The sequence below is a fragment of the Epinephelus lanceolatus genome, chromosome 5 (assembly GCF_041903045.1).
Source record: "Epinephelus lanceolatus isolate andai-2023 chromosome 5, ASM4190304v1, whole genome shotgun sequence".
Taxonomy (NCBI): Eukaryota; Metazoa; Chordata; class Actinopteri; order Perciformes; family Serranidae; genus Epinephelus; species Epinephelus lanceolatus.
Genome location: NC_135738.1, coordinates 32,943,536 through 32,955,698, shown reverse-complemented (window position 1 = coordinate 32,955,698; position 12,163 = coordinate 32,943,536). Strand labels below are relative to the sequence as shown.

Here is a 12,163-nt window from a genome sequence, read left to right as displayed (position 1 = left end):
GCCAAAAGCCATTTGATGAACACATCAAAGAGCCACGATCATGATGCAAACAGGAGTCAGGTGTGTATGTGAGGAATACCAACTCATCACAAACATGTTCATCAGGTGGCAGGTTTCATGAAAACACTGATTTGTTCAACACACTCTATAATGTGAAATTTCTTGACTAATTCACCTGACATATGACACGTGTCATGTTCACAAAAAGACACGCACTGAGTGTAACAACCTCACAACAGTCCCTGATAAACACGGTGAATGAGAGTGTGCGTCCTGTGGGTGTGCTGCCGGTTGTGTGATGAGAGCAGCCTGGCTCACTCTGTCCCTACACATGTGCCGAGCTCAGGGCATTTCACTTATTCCCCAGCTTAGCACCGGATTTGCCCCCCACAATGGGGTCGTGGCCGCGGCGTCTGACCCCAGCTCGAACTCCTGCGCTGCCCGACACAGCGGCTGCAGATATGTATGAATGCGTAAACGCGTGCTTTCCATGTTCACACATGCATACTTTTTTCTGTGTGAGGTTTGACCCCCTTTCTGACACTGTCACCCTTTGGTGTTTATCAAACATAATCATCTCATGTAAGTACAGGAAATAATATGAATGTGGGAAATAGGTCTTAAAATTCAAGAAATTACAATGATAAATGACTGCAAAAATAAAATATCTTTATTTGTTGCATTTTTTTCACAATATCAAGTTACCTTTTCCAAAATTCTTCAAAAAGTACTTTTTAAAATTCTGGTATCCAAAATGCATTCAGTGACCAAACTTTCAAAATACAGGAGATCTTTTTCTGAAATTCTACAACCACCACACCTCAATGCAACTACAACTCATTTTACGCAACTTTTACTATTTTAATGCATGCATAAATATAAGAAAAACACATGAGAAAACTTTATGGTACTACTGAAATGACTGTATATCTAAATGTATGAGTTCCACAGCTAATACGATGCTGTTTTCTCACATATATCTATGCCTGATTACTCTATATTTCCTTGTCTGGTATGAACTGATAAATCTGCAGAGGGTGTACTCTGCAGCTGTTGACAAGCTCACCTCTCGTAGCTCCTGCACAAGCGCATTGAGCCTCTCGTTCTCAGCCTGGGCGTTGGACGCCACAGAACGGCTCAGCGTCACCTCCGTCTGCAACTCCAACAGACGGCCCACGTAGTAGGCCTCCTTAGAGGCTGACTCCTGCAGCAGCGTCTCCTCATTGGTCTCCCCATCCTCTGCCACCTTACGCTGGTTGGTGTAAGCCTGACCGAACGCCTGGAGAGGAAGAAAAGAAGAAATGGTCAGACAAAGAGGGCCAGTGCAAAAGCAACGCAATATTAATCAAATTTAAAAAAAAAGGAATAAAACAACCAACAGCCATCTTTCGCAAAGTCAAAATTGAAGTGACACTGATCCAAATCCTGTCATATAACATCTACATCCTAATCCATGTGAGGGATTTGCACCCACGGGCATGTAGAGTAAAACCAGCACATCTTTCACAGCTACGGCCACTAGGCGTACTCCTGCTGCACTTTGGACCACCGGCAGCACTGACAGCACACTTTGCAGGGGCTGTCCCTCAAGGATACCTGCTTTCTGTCTATGTGGGATGATGTTTCACACTGATCAATAGACACACTGTTCCCATTTTCCTGACACAGGTTTTCGCGGCACTGAGAGCTGACTTGTCATGATAAAGGAGCCAAGGGCTTGATTGAGAAAATCAAAGCACGCATCAACAGCAAAACAGGCCCACCATATTCGTCTCACTGTACCAAACCAGTGCTGCAACAAATGCAGGAAAGCTCTGTGGGCCACATGGACCAACATATACAGTTACTTCCAAGGTTAAGGGAATAACACATCATTTATATTGTATAAATGTGCAATCCTGCACTATTTTCCAGACAGTGTTGCCTAAATGCAGACAGATTTTCATGACTTGTAACACCACACCCCTCCACACACATGCAGCAGCTTCCTTTGTGGTTCAATAAATACTATGAACCCTCCTTTCACTTCTCAGCAGATCAGCAGGAAAAAAATGGGTATGTTGCCCACAGCGGCCCCTCAGAGAGACAATGGATCAATACTGCTGTCTCGGAAAATATTTTATGGTTTACAATAGCCACATGAAACTGTAAACAATGCAACATGTATAGTGTTTGCAGTCTTCAGGACGCAGTTCCTGGACAGAGTTACCTGACTGAAACGAGACTGCAGCCTAAATCATGAGGGAGCCATATATTTTGGATTAGGGTATTCATAATTCACAAAGACTCGTCCCAATCCCACCTCAACATAATAACAACATTTTCTCTGTTTCTCCCCGGGATGAATCATTCATAAGATACAAGCATCTATTATTTGGAGAAGACATGAGCTCCAGTGTGCAGCTGTCCTTTCTTCCCGCCGTGCTGGTCATTTTTCATTTTTCTATTTACTTCTGATTCATGAGCTAACAGATTAAGTAAGCAGCGTGGAGTGTGCTGAGGTCCTTTCGTCAGACAGGGGTAATTTTTTACAGCCAGAAATCTATTTTAGTGCAGATTTTGAAGTATACAGACCATTGGCACAGAAAGGAGAAGTTGTCTTATGGATATTTAGCCTCTATGATGATGATGAGTTATGATTCACACCTCTGTGTTGCTGCTTAATAAAGTGGTGTGTAGTTTTGTGTGGATGAATGAGATGAACCGATTTACCGGCAGATCATCACCTAATTAGCTTTATTGATCACCTGCCTCTGTCACATCTGACCTGCTGTTTGAACACTCATCACCAGCCAGCAGAGCAACAGTACGCTGGTAAAACAGCACAAATAAATCAAAAATAATACACCAATTTTTCCAATCTGTGTCAATGTAAACTCACAGTTCATTTGCACGCTGTTAATCAGGTAAATAAAGACCTATTTATTATCAGAAAGGCACTGATTCCCTTGGTTGACGTGTTTATTCTAATTCAATCGACTCTTTTGTTTGTCCTGTCAGTTACAAACGTAACAGTTAGCATATGAATAAAAGCCAGTAATAATCAGTCCAGGAAAATGGCTGTAAATACACATTTCAATGACAAAATCAGCCCTCAAGGACTTGCTTTATAGTAGAAAACACTCATGCAAAAATACCGTATTATAATTATCCCTCATTTTCCCTCTCTCACTGCTTCTCTTTTATTTCGTTGTCTCTTTCACACTCTCTTGTTCACTCGCCCTCGCGCCCCCTCGCTCCCTCTCCGGGGAGGCACAGTGCGATTGTAGTGAACGATTACGAGGGAGGGCCTCAGGAACAAAAAAGCTGATTAATTCCAAGCACAGTGTGACTGAATGAGCTCGTATTCTCACGTCAGATGGGAGGCTGTCGATGTCCGAGCAGGCCTCGCGGCAACAGCTGAGCCCTGCGGTGGGGTGAGCAAAAAATCTGGACCCGCAGGGTCCCGCTGTTGGACTTCTAGTAACATGAAGTCACAGAGAGAGGACCTTTACACTTACTGTACTGTGACTGGGGGCCAGATCAACAGAAAGGGCTGTTTGTTTGGAATTTTTTGGTAATGATGCTCAATGATGAGTCCTTCATATAAGCATAAATTACAAAATATTCCAAACATCTCAATGCATCATTGTTATATGTCTTAAAGCAAACATGTGGAGCTTTGTTAAATCTTTGAGGAGGTGGACATGTGCATATAAAGCAGAACTTTGGCCCTGAACCATGTGTAACATCCCGTTTATATATAGAGAGCTGGTATTCTTCCTCTAGCCATTGAAATCAGGCGATTCAACAATATTCAGGAGGAAAATAGAAAATGTGAGCTGTGTGATTTGGGTAAAGTAGAAAGTAAGTCCCATTTTCTTTTATATTGCACAAACTATGATGACTGAGAACTTATATTCTACAAAATGGCTCGTCTAAATCCTGACATTTTCTGGTGCTCAGATGACCAAAAGCTAGAATGGTTGGTTAATTCTGATGTGTTTAAGTTTGCAAATTTCGTTGCTGAAGCCTGGAAGAGAAGGAAAGAATGTTTGCTATTAGTATTTATTTTTTATCTATTTCTTTCAGCTGAACATAAAAAATATGTTGTGCATGATCCACAACCTTGGTCTTCCTTGGTCTTGCTTTTGTTACTTTGTGTCATTTTCTCTCCTTTTAATGCTGAATTTATGTTTGCTGTACTCTGATCCTGGCTTGCACTGAATTTATGGCTGCCGGACAAGTCCCTGCGGGCTGGGTTTATCTGTTTGCATGACACGATAATAAAAATTCACTGATTCATTCATTTATTCATGTGGGAGAACATTGTTAGTCATCTTCTTGTCTAGAGTAAGGTGAGAAGATTGATACCACTCTCTAGTCTGTACGCTAAACTTGAAGCTTCAACCAGAAGTCAACCAAGCAGTTAGCTTAGCTTAGCATAAAAACTGGTAGCAGGGGGAAACAGTTTGACTGGCCAACAGTAACAAAATCCACCAACACTTCTAAAGCCCACTAATTAACACTTTATATCTTATCTAATTAATATAAAAGGGAAGTGCATGTGCAGGATCACATTTTGGCTGAAAGGAATGACTTCCTTAAGTCTTGCTGAAATTAGCTTCCCAGGCAATTAGCTTAGACTTCAGGAAGTTACAGCTCCCGGCAAAGACATAGGCCCAGTCTGATACACAACTTCCTGTAAAACCACAACTTGTTTTTACTTACGTTTTTTTGTACAAATTAAAAAATGAGATATAATGTGTTAATTAGTGGGGCAGATTTTTTGCCTTTGCACAGAGCCAGGCTAGCTTCCGTTTATGCTAAGCTAAAATAACTGGCTGCTGACTCTAGCCTTACATTTAACAAGCAGATATGCAATGTAGCCCGTTTCCTTAAATGTCTATAGTTTTAACAGGATCAGCTGTACAAGAGCTTTGCCTAAATAAAAAATAACCCTAACTTATGACTAAGTTCAGGAAATACCTGATCAAAGAATAAGTAAAGAAGAATCTGGACAAGTACTTTATGTCAACTTTCAATACTCTACAGATACATCTCATTCAGTATCTAGGCCTGATAAACAGACAGTCAGTGATTCAGGGGCAACTCATCCGCAGAGAATCATTGGGTCCTGGATGCGTAACGAGAGGCAGATGGTTTCATAACAACCCTCCTTTATGGGCTGAGCCGTGCTCCTCGAAAGTCCGCTCGCTCCATCTGCCCACTGCTCCTCTTAAAGAAGCCATGGCGAGTGACACTAATGGCTGAGGCTCAACACTAACACATAAAGGAGCACAGTATGCTACGGCCATCCTGATGCTGTTGCGCTACAGTTTCTGGTGGGCTAAAAACAACACTGACAGCTCTGTGTTTTTCAGGCTAATTATATGAACGTCACTAACAATATGGCTGTCACTGCTGTATCATTATAGTGATGGATTCGCATGCCTGTATCTGTGCCCTAATTGGCAAACACAACACAGTTATTCGAGCCAGATAACATGTGAAGAACAGAGCGGGAGATTAAAGTTTAATACCATTTCCTCAGGATGGTTTTAATGTGGAGTCACTGATTGGCGGCCTGTGCTAAAAACCCCTTAATGCATTCAACCTTGAGGCTCCTCTGCCTTCTGTGCCTCAGTGGATAAAGTCCAAACAATAGAGTCCCCCTCTATAGATATTCATCCCTGGGGCCTTGGAAAAAAAGGAGCGAGGAGCGGACACAGGGAACACAACAACCAATGCATCAGTGTGAGAGGAGGAGTGTGTGCAACCCTGAAATCCTTCCCTGTCTGTTGCAGCTCCTAATTAGGAGTCAGGGGAGGACCTGTGGGTGTGTGTACATACACCAGGAGTCTATTTTTACAGCCAGGAGGGAGAAGAAGAGTGAATTATTTCTACATCAGCAATTAATCTCCACCGAACTTTCATAATTAGGGTCCAGCTCCGGGTCTACCTTGCCAGTTTATTTATAGACAGTAATGTTAAGAAAGCAAGGGGTCTAGACTTGATTACATTTTCAAGGTCAGAGAGCAAGCATGGACACAGGCAAGAATAACAACCGTTTCTAGAGATCTATTTATGAGCCCTTGTGTATTTAAGTTCTAATTAATGAGGACTTTAATTAGAGGATTGCCTAATATATTAATAATGACCGTGACACTGACTATTCTTAATTAAATGTTAATCACTGTGCAGTCAGAAAGAGTTGTTATTAAATGAGGATTTAAATTGTATCATGATAGATGTGGATTAATTCAAAGCAATTACTTGTGCTATTTCATTTATATTCATAAGTACAAAATAAGAAATGTGCTACTTTTACTGCTCGATTTGAGATGGGACAGCTTTAAATTTGATCACAAGTTTGACTCAAATATCAACCAAAAGCCATTGCTCTAATCTCTGTCTGCCACAACGTTTTGATAAGTTATGTGGAAGCGGGGTATTAGTCAACTCATACCAAGATGGTAAATTGTTATGAATGACACACACACACACACACCAGCAGATGTATACACAGAGAAAGACACACACACACTGTTGTGTCCTGTCCAGATGGTCGGCCCAGCCAACCACATCAGGGATTTCAGTACCATGGAGAGAGACACGCAGGACCGCTGACGAGAAGCCACACAGCTGTCGGCGTCATGAAGAGAACTCTGTGTGTGTGTGTGGAAATGTGTGTGTGTGTGTGTGTGTGTGTGTGAGAAATCAGATTGTGTCTTGCTGCAACATGTCATTCACTTTGTCATTTGTTTGATGAGTCGTAAAGCATGACACGCCACTGTCACCAGTGTTTGAGACCAAGCCAAATATTAAAAAAAAAAAAAAGAAAGAAAAGAAAAAGTGCCGCAGGAACAAAAACAACATCTCAGAATGAATCTCATAAATAATCAGTGAAGAACAGCATCCAGAGCACAACAAATGGAAGAGACATAAGTCAAAAGAAGCATGCGATGTGTCAACTTCCAGTCACAACATGACTACACATAAGCCGCCAGCAGCCTGAGGTGAGCAGACAAAACACAACACACAAGATTTATTCCTGACTCACTCAGTCCCTTTGACAAACACATGTTTGACTGAACTCCACAAGTATGGGGGGGTAAACAGTGCAGCAGAACAGGAAGAAGAAGTTGAGCTTCCACTTCCCATTTGCAGGGCCTCTATGATCTGTCAGTTTTACTTACAAATAAAATTTATGTTGTGATTTCCTCAGTTTGGGCAATACCTTAACATCATTTTACAAACTGTAGTTATGTCCATGTAGCCATATACCACTCCTGCATGATTATTCTATGATAGAAATATTTACTTTGTAATGTTGGCAATCCAGAAATTCAACATTACTGCTGCAGTTGCTCTGAATAAGAACAGCTACAGTGTGTGTCTTAAAGGGTTACTCCAGTCATTTAGTAATGCCTGTCCATAAAGTAAGGGAACTCACAAGAGACATTTTTCAAAAAGCATGGCCAGACTCAAAGCAGTACAGGCCGAGATAAACTTAATTTTAGTCTCTAGTATGGGTCAATTACCAAAAAACACTGGATCCTACATCTCCCATAATGCAACTCAATAGCAATTCAAGCCTCCTAAAAGCCCACTTACTTCTTTCAAACTCCACACCTCCTCTTTATAATGCAGGCTTTCTGATAAAAATATAATAAATTTGTTTTTAAATTTCAAGCCAGAGCTGAGATGACCATGATGACATCACCAGGGTAATTATTTCACACTTTAGAAAGCTCCCTTCCGCACCACAGAAGATATTATACAACCATTTGCTCAGGCTGAGTAGTACTTTTCATGACAGGTAAACTGAACTCCATGTATAAAATTGGCGGAGTGCCCCTTTAAATTGAAGTTATTAAAGGGACAGTTCACCCAAAAATCAAAAATACATATTTTCCTTTACCTGTAGTGCTATTTATCAGTCTCAATCTGTTTTGGTGTGAGTTACTGAGTGTTGAAGATACCAGCCGTTGAAGATGTCTGCCTCCTCTCAAACATAACGTAACTAGATGGCACTTGGATTATGGTGCTTAAAGCAAAAAATACATTTCGAAAACTCAACAGCAAAATATTCCAGAAATTATGACCTGGTTACTAAAGATAATCCACAGACCTTGTTGTTAGGGCTGTGCGATTGCCTCTAAATTTCACATTGTGTATTGTCATTGCTCTAGATTGCCAATACACGATTAAATCGCCAAGGGGGGGGTACGTCCTTGGCACATGGGGGTTATGGCCTTGGCACGTGTCTTATGTCAATCGCTACCACGTTATTTTAATATTTTGCATCACATGCAAAAGTGAGCGTCTCCAAGCCGGAGACGTGTTGCTCCTCCTCACTTCAAGTCGCTGTCATAAACTTTTAACCTGCAAAGGCGGCAGTGCCACAACACTGTAGGAATTTATGAAAGCCCTTGTGAACATTTCAATAGTTACATTTTAAAACAATATTTATTTGCTATTACTCTATTGAACGACCCCGAAGCATGAGCAAACGGGCTGTGTCACTTCGGATCAAAGAGATGCGCCCTGTCACTGTCAGCGCAGGGCTGACAGGGCATGTTGAAACTATTTTCTTTCTGCCGAACCACACCTGCCAACCGTATCACTATGCAGAAGGAAGGGTGCATCTACTGCTAGCTCACCTAGCAGCACTGAGCTAGGTAACATTACAGCTCAGCCGAGAAAGATGGTACTAATGTTTACATCTCATGCTTTCACAAGCATGAGCCTCTCGTCCTTCTGCGTGGTGATACGACTGGCAGGTGGTAGAAAGAAAATAGTTCCTCTTAAACTGCTCACAACAAGGTCTGTGGATTATCTTGAGTAACCAGTTCTTCATTTCAGGAAAGAGATATTGCTGTCGAGTTTTTCAAGTTCATTTTTTGGTACTTTGAGCAACACCAGCCGAGTGCCATCTAGTTCCATTATATTCAAATGAAGGCAAACATTGCTACAATCTAGACTGATAAACAGCACAAAAATATCTATTTTTGATTTTTCTTAAGCTATCCCTTTCAGAATTGCACAAAACACCAAATCAGAGTGAGGTTAAAGGAAGTGTAATACACAAAGCTCCTTGTCAGTTTAGTATTTAGCATCCTTAAGAAACTCTGATGTACTTAAAACCCATATCCATGATGAACCACTGAAGCAGGTTTATAGGAAGAGTCGCCCCGGCATATTTCGCCCTTTAACAAGGACACAGAAATGTCCCCATGTGCTTCTCAGCCACAGGGAAAAGTGCCAAGTCAAGAGATCTGTCATCTATAAAAACACACAAGCACATTTTCACAAGAGGGGAAGCTGGATAATCACAGCCCAGCAAGAATGGAGGTCAGTCACACTGAGAAAATTAACAAATAAAACAGACGATTAGAAGTAATTACATGATCAAAAACAATCCAGCAACACGTTTAAAATCTGAACTGTGTATGCATACAAAATGTAGTGTATAATGATCACTCAATAATGCATACAATTACTAAAAATAAATTTTAAAATGTGTGTGTGTTCATGTGCTTTAAGCCACCAGGAGCCCTCTTGTGAATCAACAGGGATGCTTATCATTGTAATACCGAGTGTTCAGGCACGCTCTGCTGCGCCATTTAAATCCTTTAGTTTAATTTTCCCTGTTTGTAGAGGGCTCTTCTATTCATGAAATACTGTCTACACAAACATTGAGCTGGCATGATATGAATGTTTTATAGATAGTCAAGAGGGTAACTGTGAATTGCCCTGCTTTCTGTTCCTCCTTCCTGAAATGCTATTTAGCTCAGTGGAGCCTATTATTCCTCTGATAACAATATGCTATTATGCTGACACTCAAGGAAAAAAAAAAAAATCTATAATGCAGGATAATAGCTGAAAAATGCCTTAATGTGCTTGCTTGGTAGTGGAACATCCCTGCCAGATACACCAAAACCACAATAGCGTCACATCTGTCGCGTTCTCACTGACACAATGTGTACAGTACATGCTGCGTGAAGCCGAGAGGGCTGCCAGGGGACAGGCTGCATTTAGTTAAAAAGATGTGGCCTGTTAAAGTGATTCAATTTGGCTCAAGTCTGCTCCTGATAAGAAGGATGGCTGGATTATTTCCCAGAATGCCTATCACTTGTGTGTGCTCAGTCTGTGCCTGGCTGAATGGACATTGAAGCGGTAGACAGAGAGGCAGCTGGGCGTAAGATTTGTTGGATCCCAAATGACTTTTTATTTCTTATCCTTTCTCTTCAAATCCATCCACATCATCTCCGTCTGCCACTGCTGCCGGAAATTTTCTGCATCTAAAATAATTATTCAAGATGGAAGTATAAAGAGGCACACACTTTTTTAGTCTTTGCCTTTAAATCAGAAGCTGTGATCAGTGTGAGTAGACAGAAGAACAGCCCAAACACACTGCACAAACTGTACCAGCTGTAGCCTAACTGTGTCATATGTGGCTTTCTCTCTGCTTGGTAATGTGCCCTGCAGGAGATCATGAGCAAGTCAACCACAAAAACACATGGCCTTCCCTTTAGGCCATTCCAGCATACAAATACATATTAAAAAATACACGTGGCCACAGGCACACTCGTCCATGCACTTCACCGGTATTCATCCCCGACTCCTGCCATTTGTTTGGAGAGAGAACAAGAGCCGTCAGGCAGGAATGGAAAATTCAAAAAAAAGCAGTGAGTGAGAAGGAGGAGACGAGGGTTTAATGGAAAGTGTCCTCTGAGTGTCCAGACGTCAACAGAAGGAAGGAAGGAAGGAAAGAGAGAAAGAAGACTTTTTATCAATTTATGATGACGTATAACCAAGAAAACAAGAAATCATCACATTTATTTAACATCTGGAACAAAGATTTCCTTATTGCATAAAAAAGATGAACTGATAATCAGTGTTTAAAACTCCAGACAACAAACTAGTGTTGTAGTACTCAAGATGAGTTATAGTCTCATGACAACCTTTTAAAGATCTCATCTCACACTCGGCCACACATTTACTCTGTCTTATCTCAGTCTCAGACAAAGAGGAGTCACAATGTTATTTCAAGACCAGTAAAGACCAAAACTGCCTGTGCAAAAAAGGCGTGTTGACTAAAGATGGTTCAGATGATTTCAGCTCCTCAGCGTTTGTCTTTGTTTGCTCTTAGAAGGAAGCTAGGAAATATGACCACATTACTCCAGCTCTAAAATCCCTACACTAGCTACCTGTCACTCAGAGAATTGATTTCAGAATCCTGCTGCCTGTGTATAAATCACTCTGTGGCTCAGCGCCCAAGTATATCTCTGACATGCTTGTGACATATGAACCTTCTAGGACCCTGAGGACGTCTGGGGCTGGCCGACTGACAAGCCCAACAGTTAGAGCAAAACATGGTGAAGCACCGTTTTGTAATCATGCAGCACAAACCTGGAATAACCTCTCAAATGATGTTAAATAAGCCCTGACTCTGACCACTTATAAGTCAAAGCTAAAAATATTCCTTTTTTACACTGCCTACTCCGCCCTGTAATGACTGCAACCTTGTTTTAAAACTCAATCTTTTTTATCTTTGCACCCCTTGACTGCACTTTTGCTATTCTTAATGGTGTTCTTTTATTGTGAATCGCTTAGTAATTAATTTACCTTTTATATCTTTCTTTTTTTTCTGTGTGCTTTATTATGTTTTATATTTGATTGCTATGCAAAGCACTTTGAATTGCACTTGTGTTTGAAATGTGCTATACAAATAAAGCTGCCTTGCCTTAGGAAAACAAAGGAAAATTCCCACACATAAAATTCACCTCTGCAGTGCCTTTTGATTATTTTCTCAAGACAGTTCTCATGGCGCACACACACACACACACACACACACCTGTATATAGTATAGCAATAAAAGAGGTGAATGAAGAGGAGTCTTCATTTGTTTTCTGTGGGTGTTTTTTTTTCTTTTGAAATCTGGACCATTCAGATCTATTTGAGGAGTGCCTATTGTTTGCATATTCCACATTTTATCATAGTGCATCATGCAGTTTGGGACCCACACTAATCTGGTTTTGGTCTTGACTTGGTTTCAACCCCTCAAAGTCTTGTCTCGCTCTTGATACTCTGATCAGTGAGGCGGCAGTAGCTCAGTCCATAGGGACTTGGGTTGGGAACCGGAGGGTTGCCTGTTCAAGTCCCCGTCCATAGTGTG

The 12,163-nt window shown here is 41.2% G+C and overlaps 1 protein-coding gene across 7 annotated transcripts in view; it reads right to left on the bottom strand.

The window, feature by feature from the left end:
• Window positions 1–12,163, bottom strand: part of bicd1a (bicaudal D homolog 1a) — a 44,096-nt gene that overhangs the window by 16,483 nt on the left and 15,450 nt on the right. For all 7 annotated transcript variants that reach the window (XM_033635714.2, XM_033635716.2, XM_033635718.2 and 4 more), the window contains exon 2: window positions 1,067–1,279. In XM_033635714.2, coding sequence (XP_033491605.1) covers window positions 1,067–1,279 — 213 coding nt within the window. The remainder of the gene's footprint in view (window positions 1–1,066; window positions 1,280–12,163) is intronic.